The sequence below is a fragment of the Stegodyphus dumicola genome, chromosome X2 (genome assembly GCF_044657685.1).
Source record: "Stegodyphus dumicola isolate Sdum_Otavi_A_Nest chromosome X2, ASM4465768v1".
NCBI lineage: Eukaryota > Metazoa > Arthropoda > Arachnida > Araneae > Eresidae > Stegodyphus > Stegodyphus dumicola.
The window spans coordinates 155,100,238-155,128,218 of NC_140781.1; the positions used below are offsets into that span (position 1 = coordinate 155,100,238).

Sequence of the window (27,981 nt, forward strand, 5' to 3'; positions counted from 1 at the left end):
TTTACCGGACAGGCTTTTACTGTGCAAACTTACAGTAATACTCTCACTTGGTTACGAACTAATGCCAGTACAAATACTCGCTTAATGCGATGGGCTCTTGCTCTTCAGTCATATAATTTCAGAATTATTCATCGTAAAGGAAACTCAATAAGAATGCCGATGAGTTAAGCCGTATAATTTAAGATTATATTCCTCTATATCTTCATTTTGTGACGGTCTGTTTAGAGTTGTATAAATCTGTATAATGGTTCAAAAGTGCATATTGTATATACTTGTTCGCAGATAAAAACTGTAAGATTATATTTTGTCTGAGTATAATTAAGCTTAGTCATTAATAATTGTATTTTTTTTTACATTTGCCTCAATGTAAAGTTTCAATTTTAATCATTGGCAGTAACGCAGCATAATGTAAATATTTGTGTTTTATAGTAATTTTTTGGCTGACTTTATGTGTCTCTAGTAGTAGTAATTAAGCAAAAACATGCTGGACATGGACGACTGTCCCCCCCCCCGAGAGTTTTAATAACATAACATATGACATTAGAGAACTTTTTGTTTTGTGGGGAAATAACCCCAGAATCTTCCGTGAGCCGGTGATAGTGATCAATAAAGACTCGTTAAGAACACCCCCTTGACGGTATATCCGTTACTGATCTGGTAAGAGAAAAGAAAATGTAGCTTTTGTCTGAGAAATGCCTAGAGAGTAAGCCGCATGGTGCGTCGGGAAAGGTGTTGTCTTTCCTCTTCTGTAATAATATTGTAATGTTATTTTTAATCTAACCAAGACAGCCTATGTTAAGTTTATAAATAAATCTAAAAAAGACAACCGGTCTTAGTTTTTTCATTCCGAAAGCTCGGAGACGTCACAATAGTCTACCTTTCTTAATTTAGTAGGTAATGCCGAGAAAAATGTAATGTAATATCAAAGCACTTAGACATATGCTATATTTTCTTCATTAAAATTTTATGACCTATAATCATCATATACAAGATGTGTCTGAAACGTTGGGCGAATGGTGTCTTGGGCTGTCGCTTGGTATTCCGATCGTACTGGTAGCACAAGGTCTCGTCTCCTGTAATAATGGTTTCAAAAAATTGCAAGTTCCGGTCAGATATGTCGATAAAATCTCCAAATTTTTCTATCGGAGTTTGCTTCTGCTCGTCTGTCAGCGTATGTGGTACAAACCGGACACATATCTTCTACTTTTTCAAATGTTCGTGAACAATAATGCTTACACTGTTTTTACATATATTCAACCTTTTTGATATCGTTCTCAAAGACAACCGCTGATCATTCGCAAGCATCTGTCGCACTCATTCGATGCTTGCCCGAATGCGGCTAAAGCGTTTAAACCACTCGGACACGCACTTTTTACTCACTGCATCTACAATATGCACTTTCACTAACATTTCATGAGTCTCCGTCTTTGATTTTTTTGACTTTGTCTAAACTGTAACGGTCCTAAACAGGTTGAACGACGTCGTAGTTTGAATCCGTAAGTTATCAAATTCTAAGCCGAAAGTAGTTCATAACGACAGGTTAGCCCCTTACTATGGCCATATTACGTAGTCCCCACAGTGTATATAATGCAAATATTATGCTAAGACTATGATCTTATGTGTATATAAATCTGCAAATTCATGCATTTACTTATTGAATTAATATTTGATTTGCTGTACACTATTTATTGAAATTGTTATTTTACTTTTGCATTAATTTTCCTTAACTGTAAGTAAAGCTTCCTTTCTAAGTATGGTTCCTGTTATGAATACATTTTATAAAGTTACCATCGGTTCTGTGTGCATTCAGTTCGTTATGAACCTGTATCCACGCAACAATGCTGTTTGGATAAACATAGTAATGTATAATATTGAAATAAGATAAAACAAATGCAAATATTAACAGATTAAACACTGATGGAATCTTCATACACAAATCTACAAATGTCTGCAGAGATCAAGACAATTCAGATAAAATGAAATTTAATAAAAAGATTTAATAAGATCTACAAACTATAGTATGAAAAAATAGAATTTAAATGAAATAACATTTGTATCTTCTAAAATTTTTATATTTATGTAATCTCTGAAACATATCTGTTCTAACTTAAAATTTGGAAAAGATTTTTATTTTAACAGATTTCTTATTACCATGTTTACATTTCACAAATCGGGAAATTCCGGATTTGAGAAAGTAACAATTCTGGAATTCCGGCTATATCCGGACCACAATCGTATATGGAGAAGTTTGAAAGGAAAAAAAAAAGAGTGTTTTTAATAACCGAAGAAATGCAATCGTTGCTTTTTGCTCGGAAAATGGAATTGCCATTATTTCTCTAAAGATGAACACTTCTTAAAATTAACGTCAAAATGTCAGCTCACAACTCAGATCCATGTTCTGCATGCATAATAACTTTCAGCGTGGCTTCGTAGTGCTGTCACTTTGGCATAATTTTGGCGTGAAAAAAGGAATCAAAATTTAAAAAATACAGTTATTCAACTTAGATGTTTTCTAAACTTAAAGAAGATTCAGATAACTTTATTTTCAATGGAACTCTTGTACTTACAGGTGAAGTTTCCATGTAAAAAAAGTAAAACACAAAGTGCTAAATGCAAATTATTGAAAAAAATTGCGATTAGACGCAACCCCATTTTGGACAGGCTTAAACGAGGAAAACGGCGTCGTTTTTATTACAAGAAATGCAGTAACAGTCTCTTGTTATAAATTAGATGAATTGTACTGATCTCGGAAACTTAAGCACACGTGCAGGAATTCACTAGTTACTGATAAGAAATTTCAAACTACTTTTCGATATATATAATATAAATTTTTCATGTAAAATCCCTTTTATTTTCGGGTGATTTTATTCATAAGTATTCCTGTAGCATTAAAAAAATTAAAAGGAATTAAAAAAGGAAATTAAACGTACATACTACATGATGCATTAAAAATTAATGCAAACCCATATGATGGATATGCGTTTACTTGCTGTTGGAAGCGCTTTCATGTGAAATATTGTTTGAGTTTGCAGTATTTTATAACGAATTTAATGATGCTTTAATCATTAATATTAGATTTGATTAATATTAGAAAATGCATATCAAGGATTGTGATTTTCATAAAACTCATATTACCAAAAATTAGCATACCTTAATATATGGTGCTTTTAAAAGAGAAAGTCTATGAAGAAGAAAAAGGTGAGATGATTATAAAAGCCTATCGGCGGTTGCATAAAATTAGAAGTTGTATCATAGACAATTAAAAGAAATCTCATATTGGGACAACATATAAATTCATTAAAGAAGTAAATAAAATTTAATAAATAAACACATATAGACAATATAGCATATGGAGTAAACTACAATCATATTTAAAACACATGAACAAAATAAATTACTAAATTTGTGAAAAACAAAACATCTACAGAGATGAATATACAAGAAAACCAAACAAAAATATTTAAATTTCAGAGCTCGAAAACATTTCTTTTCAGAAATAATAGAGAAGCTGGGTTCGAATTGCTTCGGAAATCAAAATTATACCTATGGATTATAGGTTAATAATACAATAGTAAAATTTGGAGAAGGTTTCTTATTTACTAATTCATATATTAATTTGTTATTTCTTATTTTCTTCCTACTTTCATCAAAGTAACATTGTTAAATTCAGGCTCCATAATTACAATGCAAATTAATGACTATTCCATTAGGCATTTCTGAACAAAATGAAAGGGAAAATGAATCATACAGTACTTTTATTAACCGTTTCTGAATCAAGGAAAAATTGCTATGTGGAAACTAATAAGCTATTTTCATTGAAGTACTGATATTCAGTAAAAATATATTGTTTACGAAATTAATAAATTTCTTTTTTATACATTGTGTAGTTCACTAATTGATGAAATATTGGTATTTATAGTTAAGCTTAAAATTGTGTGTAAAAATCATAAGTACAAACTATTTCAGAAAATAAAAATAGCTCCAATTAAAATGTCTTAAATTAATGAATGAATTACATTTTGATTAGTTATTGATTAATTTAGATGATGTTAAATAATAATCTGGTAACTAAAAATCTTAATTTTTCCAATTTCAGTATTTTACTCTTACTGCTTCTTATACCGTGTAATTTCATTTTATTTATTCATTTACTAACAATTGCGATAACTCTTTCTCTAGATCGATTTGATACAATAAAAGCATAATTCATCGTTAAGTCCTACATGTTTCCTACAAAAACAGGTTAGGATCCTGAACACGAAAGGACTGTGAGGATATTGCCGGATATGCTGGGCAGGATTTCTTTATGAAGGCTCTGGAATATGCCGAAACCGGAACATTAGCTCGGAGATATTGGTTTCTTCTAAATTTTATCACCTTTATAAAAGTTCTTAGTTGAAAACAAGGACATGGTCGAGAATATGTTAGGATTTTGTGAAAGAGTTGTGAATCAACTGATTTGTGCTGGCAGTCGAGAATCACTTTGAATTGTCATAAAATGTCACAAGCAGTGAGAAGAAGAGAAGAATATGAAACACAACAAGAACGCTGTAGCTGAATACTGGAAGGGTGCTACTACAGAAAGGGTCTGCAGTGCGAGGAGCTGTTGTATTGAACTGTTCTTCAAAAAAATCTTCATTTTTAGTACTCGTTCTGTTGCAAGCATTGTCTTCATCAGATGACTGGACGAAAAGCACAGTAGTTCCTGATAGAAAGATATGGAATAAAGATTATAATTTTAATCAAAGCGGATTTTTATATCAGCAGTTAATCTTAAAAAATTAATTTTATATTTAGAAAAGTTATGGTATACTTACGAGTCAACTGCATTAACGTGCACAACTTAAACACGGACTTAAAGAATGCCATGAAATCGGAGAAAATGGCTTGTATCGATTAGCGCAATGCACATTCAGTGGGGCAGAACTACTCGTATAATTCCCATGGAAATAGCCGGAAGAAGGTATATCAGGTCACACGAAAGCACATTGAAAGTCTGTGGCAGACACGCGTAGCGCATAACGGTAAGCAAACAGAGGTTGTAAGGGTTATTAAAGGACGTTCATTCCAAGTGAGCTTCACATGTAACACAGCAAAAAGAAACCACGCTCATGACTTCATACGTAAGAGAATTATCAAGAAGTCTCAAAAGGGGCGTAGCTTGATGAGTGTCACCCAAGAGCATGGTACCGACCACAGTTCCTTTCACGTATTTGGAGAGCCTTTCAGAACACAGCTATAGTTGTGAAAGAGGTTATTGTTGGGCTGCCAAAATCCATGGCGTTAATGTGTGACAAAAGAGCTCATATCCAGTCAATGGACAACATTACTCAGAAGCTGCAAAAGGATGTCAAGTATCGCTTCTGTTTGAATTATACTAAAACTAATATTAGAATAAATACACATGAATGTTTGTGATTTTCATAAATGTCATATTCAAAAATTGGCATACCTTAAAGTATAGCTTATGTTACTATAGCCAGATGTCTTCATAAAAGTTGTCTATTTGCCCATTGTTCTAATGTTGTATCCTACTAATGTCCTCCCGTTAGCGGTGTATTTTAGATTGGTGCAAAGATTATAAAGATGGATACAATGAATGCATAATTAATGGCAATAAGTTCTCTTTACAAATGGGAGTCGTTAACGCGTCATGAATGATTCTGTATACCAGCTATAGAGAGAGGTACAGAGGAGGTTTGTTTTCCCAATTAAGATCAGATAAAGGACCATTATTATTATCTTGGCATGTTCGTCTGGGAGATATTATGCTGAATTATAGCATTGTTCTTTACAGTTTCGATGATTTTGCAACTAACGGAGATCTTTTTTGTCAAAAATTTATTCTTCCCCACGTGCATGTATTCCGAGGTTCCATTGATGCAGACTATCGTTTTATAGGCTATAAGATCAGAACACATCAGACTTGAGCTGTTGGTGAGCTGCGAGAATGTAAGGACATCATTCGACTCGACTGTCCAACATTCTATCCTAAAAATTAGAGAACATGTGCAGGATGCTTTGCGAGGACGACTTTCCGCATACAAGGATATCCGCTGGACGCAAAAACTAAACAGATATTCATCAAGTACTGAGAGCTTACGTCAAAAACTGTTCGATGATCTAGTTTTGAGAATGGAGTGATGGTACCACCTAAGCCCTGCAGTTGAGAAACGGTAGATTTCTTTTGTGTAAAGTGTATACGGGCCAGTTTTCCTCACAGAGTCCTCCACGGAGGCAACCCTCCTCTTAGGCAGATAGACCTCGAGTGCTTTGCCTCGAGTCATAACGGACATCTGCTTTGTTTTTTCACTTGGGCAGGCAATCATTTGTACCAACGCCACCCTTCCTATAAAGCAAAGCAATTTTCTGCTATTTCTATACTATCTGTGTCATATTCCCTTTTGTGCTAGTTTGCTTTCTTAAAGTATGAAATAATGTGTCTGTATTTTAATATTCACATCTCACAGGTAATTTCTTGCAAGGTTGCAGCGATAAGAACAAATCCGTGATTAAGTTTGTACACCAGTGTATATTACATTATTGTTGCATGTTACAGGTTTATTAAAATTACACTAAATAACTAAGACAGATTAAAAGGAGAACTTGAAATTTTAATTAAATTTGGGATGAATAATAATTTTTCCAAAGAAGTAAAACAACTAAAAATAGCTCAAGGAGAACACAAAAAGAAACCGAAATTCTCCTTAACATACAAGGGATATCGCAGGTCACAAATTCAATCACAGAATAATGTCTAAAGCTCGAATTACTAAGCAGAAAATTTAACAGCAGAACTCAGTGTAAAAGACTAAGAACCTGGACTTAGCTGACTTATGGGTGCTCAGAGTCTAATATTTATACTACTGCTCAATTGGAAGCGAAGATATTTCTGGCTTTTTATAGAAAACCTCTCCTATAGATTCAAAAACGCGTTTTCCTTAAATTTCTAAAATGTAGCCAAGAAGATACAAAAATCATCAAATCTCCTCTAATTTTAGTAGATGATTTTATTATATTTCTGAAGTTATCGTTGAGTGAATTTCATAATTCCAACGTCAATCGACTCAATTAAAATCTATACAAAATAATACATGAACCAAACACACGGAAACACAATGAGTAGCCATATGTTATACATGTTCCCGGAAATGAATGAATGCCGGCATTATATTGAATGCCTAGACAATATACAGAATGCTAGAAACTGTGCTTCAAAATATGAAGCAATTAATATTTTAGGCATTTCTTAAGTATTCTATGTAGTGAAAAGATAAAGCAGAAAATGTATAAAATACTCACTGTAATGACGTCACACAACAAGGTACATGGCTTTCATTGCTCGCCATCATCAGCAGAAGAATTCCATCACGACGATTCTACGATAAACTAATGCGAGTCAAAGAACAAAGAACAGAATTTTCCAAACTACTTACCAGCAGACAGAAAGGAAAAGAACAAGATGGCTACTGGCAAAGAACCATGGGACTATTGGTTGTAGAATCACTATGCTGCGATGTTTTGGAAAAACAAATTTTAATTGATTTATCTTGCTAAAAGAAGGTGTTAGTGCTATTGTATTCTACATTACGTGTTTTCAATAAACGCTTTTTCATGACTTGCTTTCAATACTTTACCTAAATAGCTTTTTTCATTCCATATATAGTACCTAAGTATAACATCCAGTGCTTAGGAAAAGTATAAATAATATCAAAATAATCCAGGTATTTTACACTTTGCCACAAAAATGCCAAACATTGTATAGAATGCATGCTTTTCATACATTGACAATCGCATACATACATAGATATATTACACACATATATTTAATTAAACAGAGGATGAAATAAATTAAAAACCAGAACACAAACTCTGGCTATGTACAGGGAAATGTAAAATCTATTTACCATCATATATGTTTTTTTAACTTTCTGTTGTGGTAATTATGTACTAAATTTATTTTTCATATGTTGGTTTGTCTGAGGCTTTTAGAGCGGAAAGTAATTTCATTATTCGAAAATGAATATGATTTGTTTATATTTATTTATTGTTTATATTTCTTTTTAATATATATATATATATATATATTTACACTCCATATAATATAATTATACGTTGCTTGAGAAATCATTCCAGTTAAGGATTTGAAATCCGTTTTAGCATTCATATACATTATGTTAAAATATCACAGTCGAATAAGTGACAGTCGAGTGGTCATAATAAAACTTCTTCAATATATGAAATCCTGGCGGCCTATCCGCTCAACCAATGGAAATTAAATTTCAAATATTGTTATGATGGATTGTAGGAACTCGAGACTGGGGTGATTTAAAATAGTACAGCTTTCACGGTTATCGTTACAGTAAAAACATTTTGAAATTTTGGAACGGCAAAACCTATTTTTTTCCTGCGCAAATTGATTAAAGGATTGAAAAACTACATATAAATGACTTTTGGAAGGATACACATATGACAAAAATTACAGGGGTAAAACATTTGCAAAATAAAGCAATGTAAAGCACCAATGACAACAAAGCGAGGAAAGGGGAAAAAAAAAACTTTCATTCGAATTAGAAGTTTTCAATATGCTCACATTCGCAGATAACGATAAAACATTGAATGAAGGAGATTGTTGACAATAGTGACGAACGTAACATACAGAATAGAAGTTACAGAACGTAACAGAAGGAATCTATATAACTTCGTATTTATGGCAACTTTCAGTTCTGGCAAATCTCATGGATTTGACGTTTACTCGTTAGATTTTAGTTAACCCCGCAGCCAGAAATCCATTGGAGTCTGGTCGGGAAATGGTGGTGGCCACAAAACTGCAAATTACTGGAGAAGACTGTCTCCAATGTATTGTTGCAGAAGTTGACAAACACATTTACGACGTGTGGAGGTGCATCATCTTGAATCCATACAATGTCATTAACGACATTTCGCTACTGCATTTCTGGAGTTACGTAATTCTGCAGTATTGTTCTTTACCGAGCACTTATGATACAGGACGTTTTCGTACCTGTTGAAGTGAACGCTTCGAAGAAGTACGGACCGAGAACGAATGCGCTTGCGACGCCGCATCACTTCATGTAAAGACGCTGGTGCCACATCGGAGGATTTTAGTCAGCCCAATAAATTCAGTTCTTGGAGTTTACATTACAGTTAAGAAGAAATGCATTTCATCACTCCGTAATATCCGCAGCGGTCACCTGCTATCTTCATCATATCTAACGAGGAAAAAATTGGCAAAGTCAGTACGTTATTGCTCATCTCCAGGTTGTAACGTCTGTCAGTATTAGAATCGATAAAGAAACATCCGCAAAACAGAAGAGGAACACATTCAGTGGTCGTGCGGATTGCTGTCTATAACTTGTGCATTCAGTTTCTTCAGTTTTTTTAAGCCAAATCAAGTCCAGTTTTTACGGAACATTGCCCTCATCTTAGCTTATAATTTCACTGTTAAACTCGTACTGCGTCAGCAGCATTTTTCCCGTTTAGTAAAACAGCTTTATCGATTCACCTCGTTGTTTCCCTGTAAGTGTCATCTTGTTAGCACGTTCGAACACCTGACCGATGGAACAGTCTTCCCACACTGCTTATTAAAGGTTTCTACAAGCCAAACTTTGTACATGATATTCTGTGATTTGTGTTTCTAGTGTCTATCCCGGTGAATTATGCAAAATGCGTCAGTGCGGCTACTCTCTAAGTTGTCATTGGTCCTTTACAATATTCTTCTTTGCAAAATTTTACAGCGGTAACTTTCGTCATACAAGCATCGTTTTATCAATGCTCTAATCAATTTGCGCAGGAAAAACATTGGGTGTTGTCATTCGAAAATTTCGAAATTTTTTTCTCGAGAGCCTTTATTGTTTTGAATCACAATTTCGAATGCATACTTTCATATAACCATACCTGAAATTTTATTTCGATTGGTTAAGCAGATAGGACACTAGCGATTTTAAATTGAGGAATTTTTTTATGAGCACCCTGTGTATCAAAACCATTGATAACCAACATTCATAATAAACGCTGTTTTCAGTGGGAGCACGAAATTTGAACAATACTTAATGAAAAAAAAAAAAACCCTGAAGGACATATTACGTATCAAGCTGAAATGCCCCAATTCGCTTCGCAGCAAAAAAAAAAAAAAAAAAAAAAGACAGTGATTTGAAGAACACGAAAGCGAGCTTTATACTCAGTTCCCCTACCTCATCGCTACTGAGACTGTATGGGGTATGCTAGAGCAGCGGTCGCCAACCTTTAGAACTTCATGGACCACTAAATGTATAATTTCTCATTTGGTGGACCATTGATATGAGTTTTAAAAAAATGGTAAATACTTTTATATAACAATAATCGGAAAACTTTTATTTTATTAATGTGAAATGCACCCATTAAAGGTAACAGAGTTATACACTGACTACCAATAAGTATTTGGACACCTATGCAAATGACGATATCTGCGGTCCTAAGGTACGTCACGGACTTCGCCGATATATATCGAGTAGGAAACAGCATTGGCTTTAATCGCATGCAAGATGCCTCGCAGTTTGGAGCTCTCTGATTTCGAGAAGGGTATAATTATTGGGTATCACAAATGTGGCCGATCCTTAAGAGACATATCTAGCGATCTGAAGTACCCAAAATCGACAGTGGCCTATGTGATTAAGAAGTGGAAGGTGAGCAGTGATTGTCGGAATGTGTCCCGAGTCGGCAGACCAACGAAACTGGGAGAAAAGAGACCGACGAGTGCTGTCCAAAGAAATTCGGAAGAACTGCACCCAACCGATAGCCCTCATCCGCGAGAAGTTTCAACAGGCATCCGGGAGTATTGTTTCAATGAATACCATCTATAAGGAAGCACATCTGCTTCGTTTTCATGGTCGTGCGCTGCTGCCCATAAGCCTTTGATCACAAAGTCCAACCTCGCTGCTCGGTTAATGTGGTGCAAAGCACATCGAAATTGGACAGTAGATCAGTGGAAACGGGTTCTTTGGAGGGACGAATCAAGGTTTACCCTTTACCGTTCGGATGGCAGGGTCTGGGTCTGGCGTCTACCTGGAGAACGTCTCCTGCCAGAATGCATTGTGCCAACAGTCAAGTTCGGCGGAGGTGGAATTATGGTCGGGGGGTGTTTCTCCTGGTATGGGCTGGGACCCTTGGTCCCCATTCATGGTAAGCTCAACTCCGATGCCTACTGCACTATTTTGGATGACAATGTGCTTCCTACGTTGTGGCAGTTTTACGGGTTGGACCCCTGTTACTTTCAGGACGACAATGCCAGTTGTCATTGTTGGTATGGTGCCAATGGAGTTTATCGAATGGACTGGCCTACCCAGTGTCCAGACCTGAACCCTATCGAGAACCTCTGGAACGAGTTGCATCGCCGAATTCAGGGGTATACTACCCGTGCAAAATCGGTTTAAGAGCTTCTATGTTTTCTTCAAGCCGAGTGGAAGAAAATACCACTAGGTGTCATACAAAGACTTGTGGAAAGTGTGCCCCGGAGGGTCCACGCTGTAATTACCTCTCGTGGAGGCTCTACCAACTATTGATTTTGAATAAAGTTATTTTTTCTTTTCTATCACAGGTGTTTAAATACTTATTGGTAGTCAGTGTAGAGTAATTATTTAAAGAAATGAAAAATTTAGATTTATTTAAATATTACTCATTATTAGTGCGTTATTTGTTCCTGTTTATTTGAAATCAGTTTGTGGATTTTTGATTCTAGTGATATCACTGCAAGACGAAAAGCCACGTTTATTTCAAGCCGAGACCTGTATCGAGTTTTAACAGCTGTTACAGAAGAAAATGTCTTTTCGCACAAATATATTGCTGAAAATTGAATTAAAATTTTCATAGCTTTTCCACTCAGTGATGGGTATTCATTTTTTTATAAAGAGGCAATAATGAAGTCTTTATATTTAGAATTTAGTTTTTTAAACTGTCTCACGAGACAGATCTATCTGGCTATCTTTTTCATTCATGCTTAATTTGCTATCTTCAGTGTTTGCTGAAAATGAATATTATACACATATTTTCATGCCTAGGATCTTCCAGCTTTAGATAATAAAAACCAAAACATTCTGTCAGTGACTGGAAGTGCTTTTGAATACTGGATACCACTTGCTGGTTGAGATCGTACTGTCCCCTATTTTCATTAAAATTTAAAGCATTTGTACATTTCCTTCTACAGCGTTTGCCACGGTGATATATTTTGAAAAGCAATTATCTTACTCGTTCTGTAAAAGCGTGCTTAAGTTGTCCTTGCATATGTTTAGTTCGGTTAATTCAAGCCCTGTATTTCTCAAAGGAAATGGTGAAGAATACCTTTTATAAAAAACAAGACTTTTATCGAATCATTTCCAAAGGAATTGCTGCAGTATTAGGTTCCAAAAGAGTGCATACGCTGTATTGATAAGATATTACACTCTAAATACACGTGTTTTCGTTTTGTTGTCCAACCCCTGTATGTCAGACTCTTTCTCAGTGCTTTGAGCTTTCTTCAAAATTAATAGCATCTAGAGTTGAATTTCGAGCAATTTAAATATTCTGTGATAGTTATACATTGCTTTAAAAAAGAAATAATTTTCTATTTGCCTTTTTGTTTGGTAAACAATAGTTTTATTCTCTTTGTTTCACTAAAGTCAGTTCGATTTATTTGAATCTTTTAAAACTAAAACGTCCATCTAACTAGCTCTAACTTCTCGTTTAAAAGATTACAATTTTGATAAATTATGGGTGTTTAAATGGTTAATATAGCACTCGGTCATTCTCTGTTTAAAGATTTTTTTATCTACATTTAATGTATACATTTGTTGGCTGAATATCATCTACAAATGATATAGTGTCTTTTTTAAATCCTGTTACAGCTCCTTGTAATCTTGTCTTGTGAAAACAAAGAAAGTGATCTTTAGGAGCGGTTGAAAAGGTATTGTGCTTGGAGCCTCAGCCTCATTTAGTAGGACCCTGCTTATAAATTCTAGTTTTCTTGTCTGATTCTTCTAGATGAAACTGCATTTAAATTTATTAAAAGTAAACGTAATCCTAATTAAATGGTTGGAATGTGATGCTTTGGTTACAGCATAAAACATCGCGGACAAAAAGACCCGGAGAAAACAACGCAAAGCGAAAACGTCGCGGCACAAATCATCGTGGGAGAAAACATCGCAAAGAGAAAACATCGCAGTCCTAAACATCGTGGTACAAAATATCGTGGTCTAAAATAAAGCGGTTCAAAAACTTTGCAGTTTAAAAATATCGTCATCGAAAACATCGTGGTAAAAAATAAAGTACCTACAATTCATAGCATGACGATAACATCGCATACATGCGTTTTTGAAATCCCATACTGTCACATTATGGAACTGACTTAGATCATAACTAACAAATCGACATCCAAAAAACTGATTGCACGCTATACATGAAAATGTTAACAATACTTTAAGAATAAACGGAAACAAAACAATATATAATTTTCGCTAAAACGATATCAGATTGACAAATGCGATAGAAGCTAATTTGATCATTAACTAAGCAATTTTTATGGAGGTAACCTCATGAAGTTATTTATCTTCCTTTTTCTAAGCCTTTTAGACTGCATTTTTCATAAAATATTATCCGTAAAACTTTATAAAAAAATCTGATGTGTACACCACGACTTCCTTGTACGGAGTATTAAATTATACGCATTTTTTCTTACATTTCGTTTAAACTTATTGGATTGAATTAAATCTACTTCGCCGACAGCGCATAAACCACAATAGAATAAAGGCATTCTTTAAAATTCACTCTATTTGTTTACCATAGTGATACTATGGCGCTAGGTTCACTTAACAGTATTATATTTCGTTCATATTATAACTCAGAATGCGCAAAATTTATATCATTTAAAGGATTATCTAATCGTTGCCACATGTTCTATTCAAATACTATAATAAAGCTAGAACGATGTATAAAAGAAATTAAGCAAACAAAACAAAAAAGAAACAGTTTTTCACAGACGATTTAGTATTTCTCATTCAATTAATTCAGTTCTTACTTCGCGACAAGGCAAAAATACATAAAACTCAAAATATCTGTATTAAAAATTACGAAGTAAATCTTAAACACTTATTTCCTCGAAAAAATTCCAGAAAGGATTAAGCATGATTTAATTGGCAATAATAAATGAAGGCGTTATCTTTGTTGTTGCGAAGCTTAGTCTCTATATATTGGCAACAAATCTACTATTCTGCTGTTTCAAATGTAAACAAATATGTTTGCCATGTTATTTAAAACTTAGCCGCACTTAAACAGCTTTTAAATTGCTGATAATTGTACAAATATTGTTTCCAGATTTGCGAAAGGCATAAAAACCTTAACCGGAAGATAAGAACAACATAATTCAATCATTTTGAAAGCAAAAAATATACAATTTACAAACATATAAGAGTAAAGAAACTGAGATCACTGAGCCGGGTAACAAAGTGGATATATATATATATAAATATATCTATATACGTTTGGCGCGGCCGATTGCAACCAAAATACGAGGTGCACATCTACATGTTATAGTAGTCCTATATACAAAATTTCAAAGTTCTAAGGCTACTCGTTTTTAAGTTATGCCAGATACGTACGTACGTACATACGTTCCTACAGACACCACGAAAAATTCTCTTCAGAATTCATTTTAAAGCAGTTTTATAATTTTTTTTTGGAGGAAAAGAGTCTTTTATTCTGTCTTTATGTACAGATACCACCCAAAAACATCGTGAAATTGCATTCGAAAGCGATCAAAATAGATATTTTCATTGAAATATGCTGCCTGAAACTTTTCGCGATTACAATACTTCCTTTTTACTTCGTACAAGGAAGTAAAAAGGTTAATTTATTAATAACCTTTGTTTATAAACTATGTAAATTTAAAATTTTATTAAGTTCTATAAGTTGCATTAGTTTTCTACTCTTTTTCAATTTTTAAGTGCTTAAGTTTCCTTCTTATTTTTAGTTCATTCATAAATATGAAATATAGAAGTAAAGGAATCCCTCTTTCCTCTTTGTGCTCCCAAATCATTATACGAACATGCATTCACAACTTTTAAAATCTGAAAACGCATGTGTTCAGTGTTATCGTCATGCGATGATTTGCAGGTACTTTATTTTTACCACGATATTTTCGACGACGATGTTTTTAAACTGCGAAGTTTTTGAACCGTTTTATTTTCGACCACGATATTTTGTTTTACAATGTTTTAGAACTGCGACGTTTTATCTTCACTTTCTTTTCTCCCAGGATGTTTTCGCCTTGGCGCTTTCTCCGCGACGTTTTCGTCCGCGATGTTTTCGGCAGACACCAATACTTTTATGGTACTTCATATACAAAATATGATATGAACACGATAATTTATATGTGAAATATGATGCTTTTGGATATGATACTGATTTTGGAATCATGCATTACTTTGAAATATATTTCAAATCTGATGCCATGAAATAAACTAATGACTAGTTCTACCGAGTAAGTGTAAAGACATTTTTTCTCTATAAAAAACTTCAATTTTTTTTTGTTTGTTTTTGGAATCACTGAAGTGCCTTAAACTAGAAAATATTAGTTTTACTCATTAATTTTAGATAATCAGCTTTCTTACCAGCAATGACAAGTAAATACATGATGGTTACACAAACACCAAAAATTATTTTTAGGACTCCACTAATTTTAGGATCTCCGGATGATGTGCAGATACAGAATGTTAGAAGTAATAGAAGTATTAGCAAGCAGAAAAATATTGATCCCGTAATGACCAGATACTGTGCAATTACGGGAACTGTATCACAGTAGTCCCAACATGCTGCACCTGGAATGAATATATAAAAGTACATGAATTACTGAATGATATTTACTCTAAAATGTGAAGTAATATATTTGAATCCAAAAGCTTACCCATGCTTATCATTGCCAGAGATGAAACAAGAATTCCTAAAAGAAAGCAAAGCTTTAAATAAGCGAAGTTTATAAGTTTCAGGCAGCAAAACTAAACCTTCGTAGCTAATATTTTCTTAAAATATCATACTTCATAGAAATCATATAATAGTTAAAGACATTGGATATACGTATAATAGTAAGTTTTTAATATAATTATTTTGTAAATACTCTCAGAGATAAATAAAAAATTTAAACAAAGAAAGGCTTAGATACCCGCAAAAAATATAGCTACGGATCTAGAATGTCCAAGTTTTAGACCACCTGAGCCTTATGGCGCATAACAATTATGTCGAGGTCTGCACCTCCCCCAACAAATATATACTAAGATCCACATGCAGAATTTAATGCTTAATAATAGCTATAACGTAACTCATGCTGCTATAAAATTTAATTTTTTTTAATTTGAAAGGTAATTAAAAAAAAGCGAAGCTGACTGCCATACCCAAGGGCCCGATATCGAATTCCGAAGAAAGCATGGCTGTTTGGAAATGTATAGTAACTGTGGGGCACATGGGCACTCAAAGTCCTCTCGAGAGGTTGATGGTAATGAAGGAGGGGTGGGAAACCGTCGGACCCGTTTCCTCGGACTGCCTTCCTTCAAAATGTGGGGCTGAACTGAGCAAAGTCGTACTGTCACCTGTATGGTGTTCAAGGCTCTTGCCAACGACATCCGCAATTTGGCTCCTTGCCTTGGTGAATTTCGTGAGCTTGCTTTGATTTCATACAAGCAAGATTTGTCATAACAACAACCAAAGTAAATGATACAAACTGCAAAGCTTTTGAACAACATTGTAGGGCATTTCAATATTGTCAACTACAGAATATTCATAACATTTTTGGCTTTCTGAAACATTTTTTCCTGTTATTTTTACTTGCTACTGTTCCCTGGCAATTCATCCTGACACTTTAAAGCCTTGACAGCATTAGCACACAATTTTTCATCATCTGACACCGTATGAAAGCGGGTTCATTCATGGACTTCGTGGGGTTAGTTGGTCACATCGTCGTATAGTGTATTAAGTGGGCATGATATTAGCACACTTTCAAGGTGCGTGCATCGGTGGGGCGAATAGAGCATCTTTATACACGTCCAGGTCACCCAAGACTAACGAAAGCAAGGTGGTTACCACATTGAGATTATTTCCAGCCTTCCCAATATCTCTTCAGATACTTTTACGGTTGCATAAACTCGTATCCAAGAGTATTATTCTCCGTCGTATAAGCGTATTTGGGCTTCGTGCTGGACGTCTAAGGACGATGTGTTTCTCTCAATCTACAAGTGCACGTAACCCTCGCACTAATCTCGAACCTAAATTTCTGAAGAGAAATGTATTGTCTTCGGTGACAAATGCCGTTTCAGTCCTGGCACAGATGATGATCGACAATACAAATTACGATGTGAGGGTGAAGAACTTCAAGACGCCGTCTAATTCAACGCAGCATAGGGACCTCACCTGGTGTTATGAGTAGGACGTCATATTATTATTCTCAGTCTATTTCAGGATTATTAGTGGTTAATCTAACTGGTCAACTGATATGCAGACGATGTGGTTAGGTCTGTCATAATCCTTTTCGTGTTTGCCATCCAGGGTTGAATGTTTCAGATGATGGATGTGTTGAATTAGATTATCACCCATTTCATTGTAGCTATCTCCAATCGAGTGTATATATAGAACCACATAGGAAAACAGATACGTCACCTTCCCCAGCCTCCAAGAGGTGTTATCTGGCCTAGTGAGTTGAAGAAGGATGGAGGGAAGTACGTATTTCATTGGCACCCTTTATGAAAGTATGCGGTTTCGAGTGACAACTGTTGTATTCGTAGCAGGTGTTGGAGCTTCATAAGGTATTAAAGTCAGCACCCTGGAATCCATATAATGAGCAATGTATCAATTCCGTTGGGTGACTGTGCATAATTTTGCTATGCATATAAATTAAAATTTGTTAGATTATTTCTAAGCATTACTTTTGCATTACTTTTGATGGTGAGTAGTTTGATAGATATAGTGGTGACTGTCGAGAGTGGGAAAACTTGTCCAAAATGACTCAGCCAGGTACCAGTGCTAAGAGAAGTAAAACATACCATTATCACAATGAGTGGGAAGATGATTTCTTTTTTGTTATGGTGAAGAAGAAATGTGTTTGTCTCATATGTAACTCAAGTGTGACTAAAACCATGCACTTAGAATACGCTACAGACTTTCCAATCGGCAGTGAACTTCAAAAAGTTAAAGTGCATGAATTAAAGTCGAATTTACATTTACAGCAATCGTTATTTACAAGACCAGGCACCAAAGCTAAAGCAGTAACATTGGCGTCGTTAAAAATTACAGAAGTTTTGATAAAGCGAAAAAAAAAAAACATTCGAAGATGAAGAATTGATAAAAGAAGCTTTCTGTAAAGCGGGAGAAGTGCTTTTCCACGATTTTAAAAACAAATCTGAAATAATATCGTCAATAAATAATATTTCTTTGTCGCGTAACACTGTGATGCGACGGACTGAAGCCATGAATAATAATTTGGAGGATTTATTAAATGACGATTAAAAAGCTTGTAAATTCCTATCACTTCAATTTGATGAATCCACGGATATTAGTGACATTGCACAGTTATGCATTTTTGTGAGAATGGTTTTCGAAGACATGACTTCAAAAGAAGAGTTTTTAACTATAATCCCATTGAAAGGACAAACGAGAGGCCAAGATATCTACAATTCATTTAAAAACTTTATTGATAAGACAGGATTTCCAATATTGTATTAATTGGTCTCTACTACAACAGATGGAGCTCCAGCAATGGTCGGGAATCGAATTGGTTTTATTGCCTTGTGCAATAATTATGAGGAAATTCCCAGTTTTCCCAGCTATCATTGCATTATCCATCAACAGGTATTGTGTTCAAAAATACTAAAGTGTAATGATATAATGCAAATTGCTTTTAAAATCGTGAATTCAATTCATTCAAGAAGTCTTCAGAGACGACAATTTAGGGCGCTTTTGGAAGAAACTGAATCAGAGTACGAAGATCTCTTATTACACACAGACCTCAGGTGGCTAAGCCGTGGAGCTTTTTTAAAAAGATTTCGTATTCTGTTACCAGAAATAAAAAATTTTCCACAAATGAAAGGAGAGCGCATTACTGAATTGGAAGATGAGAAATGGCTCATGAAACTAGCTTTACTCTGCGATATCACTGCAAAACTTAACGACTTAAACCTAAATCTACAAGGAAAGAATAAATGTTTAACAGACATGATGAGTGCGATTAAAACTTTCAAAGAAACGGTAAAAAGGTATGCGTCTCAATTAAGAAAACATAAATTGAGAAACTTCAAAAACATGGAGGAAGAGTGCATCCATAATCCAAACCGAGAAATCGAAGATTTCGCCGAACACTTAGATGTTTTGTTTGAAGAATTTGAAAGAAGATTCGCTGACTTAATTAGGTTGGAAGAAATACTCAATCTTATGATATTTCCATTTAATGAAAATGGCAACATTGATGGAGCATCTGAAAAAATAGGACATTTAATAGATACCACATCAGTCACGGTCGAGAAAGAAATTATTAATTTTCTGAGGAAACGTTTCCAAATATTTACAAATTGATTTTGTATTTGAAATCATACTTTGGATCGACGTATCTTTGCGAATCTGCTTTTTCGACCATGAACGACATAAAAACACCAAACATCGGTCGCGTTTAACAGATGAATATTTAATTTTGTGTTTACGCATTGCAATAAGCTCGTACCAGCCACAATATGATAAACTTGTCGCAGATATACAGTGCCAAATTTCAACTAAACGAAGTGAATAGAATGGTCAATTTTTGATATATGAATACTTTGATTATTTTCGTCAGTAAATTTTTATTTTGTAAATATTAAGTTTTTTTAGAAAAATTCGATAATTTACCATTTTTTTCTTGTTACCGAAAATAAATATATAAGCATCTACGTTACGTTAATTTAGCTTTGCCATTGGTGGACCGCCTTCGATTTTTTAAATGTGGAGTAGACCACGGATCCCAAAAGTTTGGCCACCCCTGGTATATAGGTAGTTCGTGAAAAACAATGAAACTGTTATTTTTTTCACTGGCACTAGAATAACACTTACCATCATATGGTAGCTCAATTCTGTACAACTTCTGAATATCTAGATTTCCGATATGTTTTTGTTTAATCAAAATAATTTAAATATTCATGCGTTTTTTTTTTTTTTTTTTTTTTTTTTTTTTACTTAGAGTGCGTTATTTTACTCTTTATTTTAGTAAATAAATTTGAAATATGATTTGAGTAAACGCTGCAAAAAATTTTTTTGAGATAAATTCAGAATGATGTTTCAGGATAATAATAATTCAAAATGATAATGTTTTTCTCTCTTAGTAATGTTTTATTAGTTGTGCTTCGCTTCTTTGTGCTTCGCTTTCATATATGAGAATTTTCATGACGTTTAAAGATAAATGTTGTGAGAGTGCAAATAAAAAAACGATAAATTCTGTATTTTCTGTATTTGAAATAAACATCTTTTTTACAACTTAGCCCATGTGTAATATCATACAAAACATTTGGTACAATATTAATGAACTATGCCCTCTGTATTAAAAATACAGGAAAGTAAATTTCATGAAAAAAATCCTGATTTCCTATATTTAAGGCAAAAAACTTAAAAATTTCATAATGCAACCAATGCAGACTTACCTACGATGACTATGGTGAACCAAATGAAGCTGGCCATATTAGCCATTTCTTCCTTGGAAGAGTCTTACTGTCGTTTTACATCGTTTGCTAAGGACACTTAAAGTGACCCGTGCGTCTTCTTTAACTAAAATGGAAAAAGGAAAGTAAGGAAAAGCAATAATCTGGGGTTTTGTGTAGGTTTAATACAAAGTTTACTTTAGCATTTTTTTTGAATCGCCCAGTTAGTACTTTATAAGGTATATTCCCTTTCCTTTCTGCATGCCTTCGTGGTGTAACGGACCACCAGCGGCCGAGCGGTAAAACCGCTGAACACTGGTAGTTCGGTCCGAGGTTCGAATCCCGCGAACGGGCTGGCTGCATGGGTGTTTTCGTGGTTTTCACCATGTGTAACGTGTATACGAGCCAGTTTCCCTTAGAAAGTCTTCCACGAAGGCATCCCTCCTCTTAGGCAGATAGCCCTAGTGTGCTTTGCCGTATTCTCAATACACCATACACGGTGGTGTAACGGTAGTACACTCGATCTCAAGAGTTCTAGAACGAGGGCATTGCGCATTTTTCCGGTCTTCCTGCTTCAAAAAATCTAATGACATCTACAGTGGCGACCGAACTAAAAAGATAGTGAATGATGATTCTTCATCGCCAGGATTTGGTGACTGGGTCCCTTAGTCCCTAATCGCCATTTAAAAGGGGAAGTATATAAAATATTTTCTGCCTTCTTTCTGTATGCCTTCGTGATGTAACGATAGCACACGCGGCGAGTATTTGAGATGTCAAGGTTCGAGTTCCGGTGAGCGCATTGCACATTTTTCGTGTACTCCTGCTTCAAAAAATCCTAAAGACTGTACAACTTGAACTCAACTGTGTCGACACAGAAACTTCTTTTTCGGAAATTTCGTGAATATTTCATATTTTGTTTGCTCAGGAATAAATTTTTAAATCGAAGATTCACTAAATTACAGAAGTACAGTCATAAATAAATTTTTTTTTGTTTTATTTTGTATTCATTTTGAACTTTGGTTTGAAATAAATTACCCAGATGACAGTAAAATAAAAACTTTCATTGTCCTGCTTTGAAGGCAGGTAATGTTTCTTATAAGTTTTCTTAAACTGGAGCATACGAAAATGTAGCTTAGTAAAAAGTTTTCAAACGGGATGTTATGCCCAGTATTTTATTTCAGACAAAATGAAATGAGTGCAAAATAAAATTATAATTATAAGAATAATTATAAGAAATTCTAATTATAAGAATGGATTATAACATAAACGATAAATAGATTACACTTGACGCTTAGTTACTTTTCTCGGAATATCTCTGTTTTGTTCTCCGTAGAAGCTCACACTTTGTACTCACACCATCAACTACATTTATTACTGTACCATAACCTTAAATTTATGATGAGATCAATTAAATTATCTGCCATTGACTCGGATTTGATTACATTATAAGGCGTTTCTTTGCATAGTTCTTACAAGGATGGTCTCCCAATCATGAGCGCTCATTTTGTTCCAAGCATATATAAATCTGTTCATCTAAAAAAACCTTAATACTGAAAATCTTATTCCACAGATAGGCAGTTAAAAATTGCATAAAATAGCGAGATTTTGTGACACAATGCTATTTGACAAGTTACCAAATTTTCAAATTGAAGTTTAGAAAATTCGTCAAGTCACTAAGCTAACCAATTCAGATAATGAAAATATACGATGATAAATGAAGAAATAAAACCCGAAATACAGTATTTTAGCTGTCACTACACAATAACATAAACACTGACGAATATTGATGAAATTCAATTATTAAAATTTATCACAGAAGACTAAAATGTTCTGGTTGATTTGGTAGAATATGGCAAAGCACATTAGAGCTCTCTGCCTGAAGGAAGGCCTTTGGAGGATTTTCTAAGAACAGCTGGCTCGAATACACATCACACATGGGGAAAACGACGAAAGGGCCCAAGCAGCCAGTCCGTTCACCTGTAATCGAACCCAGATCGGAAACATCATTCAGCAGTTTTACCGCTCGGCTGCTGGTGGGCCATGAACTTCTAGAAATTATGTATTTTACTGTATAAAAATGTCGCATATTGTACTGATTTTAGCATGATACAAACAGTACAGACTTTACATGATATAATAAACACGCTGACTACGGACTGAATACATAGCGAGGATGACCGACTTTTATATAAGTATATATAGAGAGAACTTTCGTATACTTTACTTATATATATATATATATATATATATATATATATACGATCGACTTTTTTCCTTGAAAATGTGTCGCGATTTATAAGATCTAAACCGTTTTGCTATCATACAAAGTGTCTAAATCAGAGTGCGACCTGGCGACGTCTCGCGCAGGCGGGAAAATGAACGCAGCAAGGGAAAAGGTAAACAGCCCTTTTATTTATCACAACTATTTTAACAGAATGGCAAGGACTTCGTCCTCACAAAAACACCGGCTGCGGTGGGAATTTAAGGTACTTGCGGTGGGAATTTAAGGTAAATTTAGCAATAAATTCGAAAGATGAGAAGTAGTGTTAGACTTCACAATTTAATTTAACCAAGCAGAATGACTCAGCAACCTACGCCAGCGATAGACTAACTAAATGGCCAAAATGCGTAGTCGCTACTAAATTGACAGCTGGAGGACTATGCCCTGTCTAAACTATTCATTTTACCCGTTTAAATACTCTCTCTCAATCACTTAATTTGCATCCTAGCGAGGAAATGTGAGGGAAGGTAGAGAATTCAGAAATGATACCAAAATTAAAATAACTGGTTAGTAAACAAAGGGAAACCCTACAGATTTACCTACTAAAGTCTTGACATTTAACAGTTTCAAACTTGTATCTTATGCTCTAAGAAGTTACAATGGGGGAAAGTGTATTATACGATATTTTGTTAATAACATTTATTAATGGAAAGTAACCGGAGAAAAAATAATACATGCAATTTTATTTTTTAACTTATCAATAGTGAAAAATCTGCGCCTGCGTATCTCCTACCAAGCTTTCATAATTGGTATGTATCCAGGCAAAGATAATGAATCTTCAGTACGGGAATCAATAAGTTAGGAACGATGTTTAGTCGTTGTGAACTTTAAATATGAAAAAGCTTATTGACATAAGTACGCACACGTTTCTTACCTGCAGCTGATCATGGCAATCTAGAGAACTGTCCAATCAAGTGAAACTGAAATAAAAACATCGTTTAAGGAAAGGGTTGTAATAATACGGCACTTGAATGACACTGCATTTACAATACCATTTCACAGGCAGTTAAAAGTTTAAGTGCTTAATTTTTCAAAAATTAAATCTTCAGTGAAAATCTTTATTTTTCAATATCTTCTAGTGAAATGAGGAATTCTGAAAATTTAACAAATGAAAGAAGTTTTTTTCTACTCTACAGAATGTTCAAAACGTTGAACATAAAAACGAAATAAAATTTTATATTGGAGATAAAGAACTAAGCATTTCAGTAAGTAGACCTGCTAATGGCTAAGAAAATGCACTTTCCTTAAAAAATACGCTAAATATTGGAGACATTTTTCTAAAAATAGTTACCACTTTAATGTCCATCTTCAAGACAAAGGGGCTTAGCTAGAACATGTAAGAAAATACAGACATTTGGAGGGGAGGACGGCAAGTTCCAGAGTAGAAAGTGAAGTGTCACTACAGCGAAAAATTTATAAAGGTTTATGCTTAAACTGCATTAAAGTTTTAAAAATTTAAATTTAATTCATTTAGAGGTTTTGGAAATGGAAATTGTCAATAGGTTTTGTATCCGTTTTTTTTTAATGTAAAATGTCAACAGCTGTTAATCACTTTTATGTTCGTATGGAATCATAACAAGTGGCTGATAGATTATTCGAATTTTGATATAAATATACAACCCATGGTTTTCTCTTCAGCTGTGATTTCTGTTAATTATGAAATCTTTCCTTAGGAAATTAATACAAACAAAGGTTAAATTTTCCCGTTTATTAAATATGTTCAAAAACTGAAACCCTTTGAATATGTTCAAAAAGCTAATAAAAATAAGTCAGCCAAAATATGAGAATGTTGTAACTCACTAATATAGCGGTTTTGTCGCTCTGCTTGCAGATCTTAATTCTCCGCGGAATTCTCTTTCACCCATTAGCCTTCTTTTGAAAATCGTAAAATTACATTTTAAAGGAAAAGCACTTGGAGTAAAGGAATAAATATCATATCCCAGATAACCAAACTAAAGTGCAATTTCCAAAAACACATTGCTTTATGCTTAGGTTTATCGCAAATATCAAGTTTTTAAAGTAATCAATAGATTACATAATATCCCTCAAGTCTTCCTTCTAAAAATATTACATCGTAGCAGGGTTTCTTAAACTTTTTTCAGTCGCGACCCCTTTTTGTCACTGAGATTTTTTCGCGACCACCCGGACCCCTTAATCTTCACAAAACTTTTGGGGAACCCCGTAAATATTAAGCAAATCCGACACACGCGTGAGTGAAACTGTCAATTTTTTCACTCTAATTTCTAATTTTAAGACATAGAACAATGTGAAAATTTTAAATAAGTAACAGACGAAATGACAGCAAGGAAAATGAACATTTATATTATAAAAAGAATGCGTCGAAACGTTTTCGTTTTTTTCTTTGTCTGTATTGCTTATCTTTATCTATTTTCAGATACATTGTCTAAAAATATTTGGTAATTGTAAAATTATTATAATAAGTTAAGGAAACATTAAAAAGTTTTGGCTAAAAGTTTTGGCGAACCCCTGCTGCAGGTCCCGCGACTCCTTCGTGGGTCGCGACCCGCAGTTTCAGAAACCTTGCTTTATAGGATGATTGAAAATTTTTAGACTAATTCTATTATTCAGAATTAGATGATTTTATGAGAATTATATTCTTTTCTTTATCAAATTTGAATTCCTTACACTAAACTGCCCATTTCACGCCTTTTACGAAAGGAAAGATTCAGAACTATCAGATAGAATGTTTTGTGATATTCTCTTTAGCATAAACTGCACAACTTTTTCCACTTTCTTAACCAAAGAGAAAATTTTTTAATACAGCTGCCTTTTCAATGCTCAGAGCGCTTAGAAATCATGTATCAATAAGTATGTAGAGCTATTAGGTATTTATATGGAACATGGAACTCGAGAAAGCAGCTATGCTAAAGTCCGATGCAGGTCAGAATGTGATCCGGTGAAGCTGGGTGGAAAGAAATGTTAAAATGCCTCATGGCCTTCATCTATTTAATATTTTTCATGAGTTTTAAGCTTCCTGCAGTAGTCATAGACTCAGAAGGGGTAAGGATGTTAGAAACAAGCCTCACTACTCCGCCGGATTTTAAGTGAAATGATCGATGAACTCTTTCCCCAGACTTTTCTTTCCCCAGCGCCAGTGTTCGTGGTGAGGAACTCCTCAGTGTTGAATCCGATTCCTTTACTTTTATAATTGTTTAGTTGTTATTTAAATGCTATGTGATCGTTAATGAGTTTCTCAGTAATTTATTTAAATGATTCTACGGCTGTTAAAACATTTTGATTCAGAAGTTTTGTCATCCACATTATAATATTGAAATCAATTAAAATTTTTATATTTAACCAACTATTTTTTTAATTTAGATTGTTTTTTAAATTTAGGTTTTTAGAATAAATATTTAATGATTTCTTCTATTTCGTTCAAATTACTCGAACTTTCAAAAGTGAAAAATATTTATGCGGAAGAGCAAAATTCATTTGTTCACGGTAATATTTTGTTAATAAGAGCTGAATCAACAGCTCGAAATGGTACTTGGCTCCATGAATTTGAGACGTTTGTATGAGACTTTTATATTCCAACTTTTATGTAACAGAATTGTAATGCAAATATTCTTAAGACAGAATGTTTGATTTGAAAGGGGGAAAATACCCAGAATGTGCATAATATAGTGATTGATGAATAAAAATAATATGTATTTTCTTTCCATAAGAAAATCAATTCATAGTTTCACTTGAAATATACTTTTCTGATGAAATATGAAAAATAAATTACAATAGATTTCGTTTTTCACATAATATTCGTTATTGTCCTTATTTCTTAGAAGAAATGTAAGCAATTATCTATAAAAATAACGAAATCTGTAATTTAATACTTGGAAAGCGTATTATTACACAGCATTTCGAAGCCTACGCGGTTTCTTAAACGAAAATATGGAGTACGGCTGTCAAATGTAAAGAAATATGTAGCTCATTTCATTAAATTATGATTAGGATGATAGATTTCTAGTTATTCCATCCGAGAAAGAGTTTATATCTTATAAAATTAGCTTTTTCTAGGATTCCTTTTATAATGTTACAAAACGGGGTAAAATATTTCAGTAAAATTGTTGATGTTATTTCTCAGCTGTTTATAAACATATTTACATTCCAACAAGCGCAAATCAAAGAAGTTACAGAACTAAGCAGCAAAAAAAAAAAAAAAAAAAAAATGAAGAAACAGCTCTTGAATAACAATATAAGATTTATAAATATAACTACTTACTCACATGCTGTGAAGAAAATGTCTACAGTGCGGAGTTTTAAAGTAAACTTCATTATGGAAGCTTAGCCTGCCACTCAAACAGCTTTCGATACAGGAGCAAAATGAATAGTCTTATCAGTGGCCGATAACAGAGCATATGGCTACATTTCCGATAAAGACATCGAATCTAACTAGTAGCTCGACCCTCAGTGTTGACAAACTACCATTGTTTCTGTGGACAATAAAAGTTAAAATTGTCATTCTCGAAAATACGTGATTTTATAAAGAACTTTCTCAAAAATATGTGATTTTTAGAGGGCAAAATTCTTGAAGCTTAAACGAACAAGTGAAAAATGATTGAGGCTTATCTCTTAAATAAAAAATTGCTCAAGGTAATTAGGGAAAAAATATGATTTTTTTTAAAACAAACTATGGTTTATTTATACCTGTGTATTGCATAAATTTAGCATTCTAATTTTAATGCAAACGTCTCTGATTTCAAAAATTATCATATTAATTTCTTTTAAATCTAAAATGCAAATAAATAAAACAGTTGATAGCAGACCTTCAATACATACGAAAACTATAAAATGGTAGATCTTCGTATAGAGGTTTTCCTGTTCTAAACTAAAAGTGGTTCTATATTTCATTAACATCATACAGTAAAAAAATCTGGAAATTAATTGATAAGGCTAATTGTTCTATTGTGAAAGTTATCTTAACTTCTCGAATTATGTGTAACCGGTAATTCGATCTAGTTCTAGACACTAGATGTTCTTAAATTTTTCCTTTTCCCGCTTTAAGCTCTTCCTCAC

General features: G+C 33.9%; 1 protein-coding gene across 4 annotated transcripts; it reads right to left on the reverse strand.

Moving 5' to 3' along the window:
* Positions 1–1,966: 1,966 nt before the first annotated feature.
* On the reverse strand, positions 1,967–27,299 carry LOC118181802 (uncharacterized). Of its 4 annotated transcripts, none has more exons than XM_035351001.2 (6): positions 27,188–27,299; positions 23,825–23,870; positions 20,673–20,796; positions 15,929–15,964; positions 15,636–15,842; positions 1,967–4,705 (listed from the first exon to the last, which is right to left on the reverse strand). In XM_035351001.2, exons 3-6 carry the CDS (start codon positions 20,716–20,718, stop codon positions 4,479–4,481), a joined length of 516 nt encoding a protein of 171 aa, XP_035206892.1. In that variant the 5' UTR covers positions 20,719–20,796; positions 23,825–23,870; positions 27,188–27,299; the 3' UTR covers positions 1,967–4,478. The 4 variants fall into 4 exon arrangements, with proteins under 4 accessions (XP_035206892.1, XP_035206893.1, XP_035206895.1 ...); XM_035351002.2 differs by having other exon boundaries at positions 27,192–27,288; XM_035351004.2 differs by lacking the exon at positions 23,825–23,870 and having other exon boundaries at positions 27,188–27,289.
* Between the last annotated feature and the right edge of the window lie 682 nt (positions 27,300–27,981).

What these genes read in the sequence shown, in the direction of transcription:
- LOC118181802 (XM_035351001.2), bottom strand. Translation starts at nt 20,718, where the DNA reads ATGGCTAATATGGCCAGCTTCATTTGGTTCACCATAGTCATCGTAG. An exon ending in GTTCACCATAGTCATCGTAG is followed by an intron (nt 15,965 to 20,672) that starts GTAAGTCTGCAT and finishes GCTTTCTTTTAG; the next exon opens with GAATTCTTGTTTCATCTCTG. An exon ending in GTATTTACTTGTCATTGCTG is followed by an intron (nt 4,706 to 15,635) that starts GTAAGAAAGCTG and finishes TCTTTCTATCAG; the next exon opens with GAACTACTGTGCTTTTCGTC.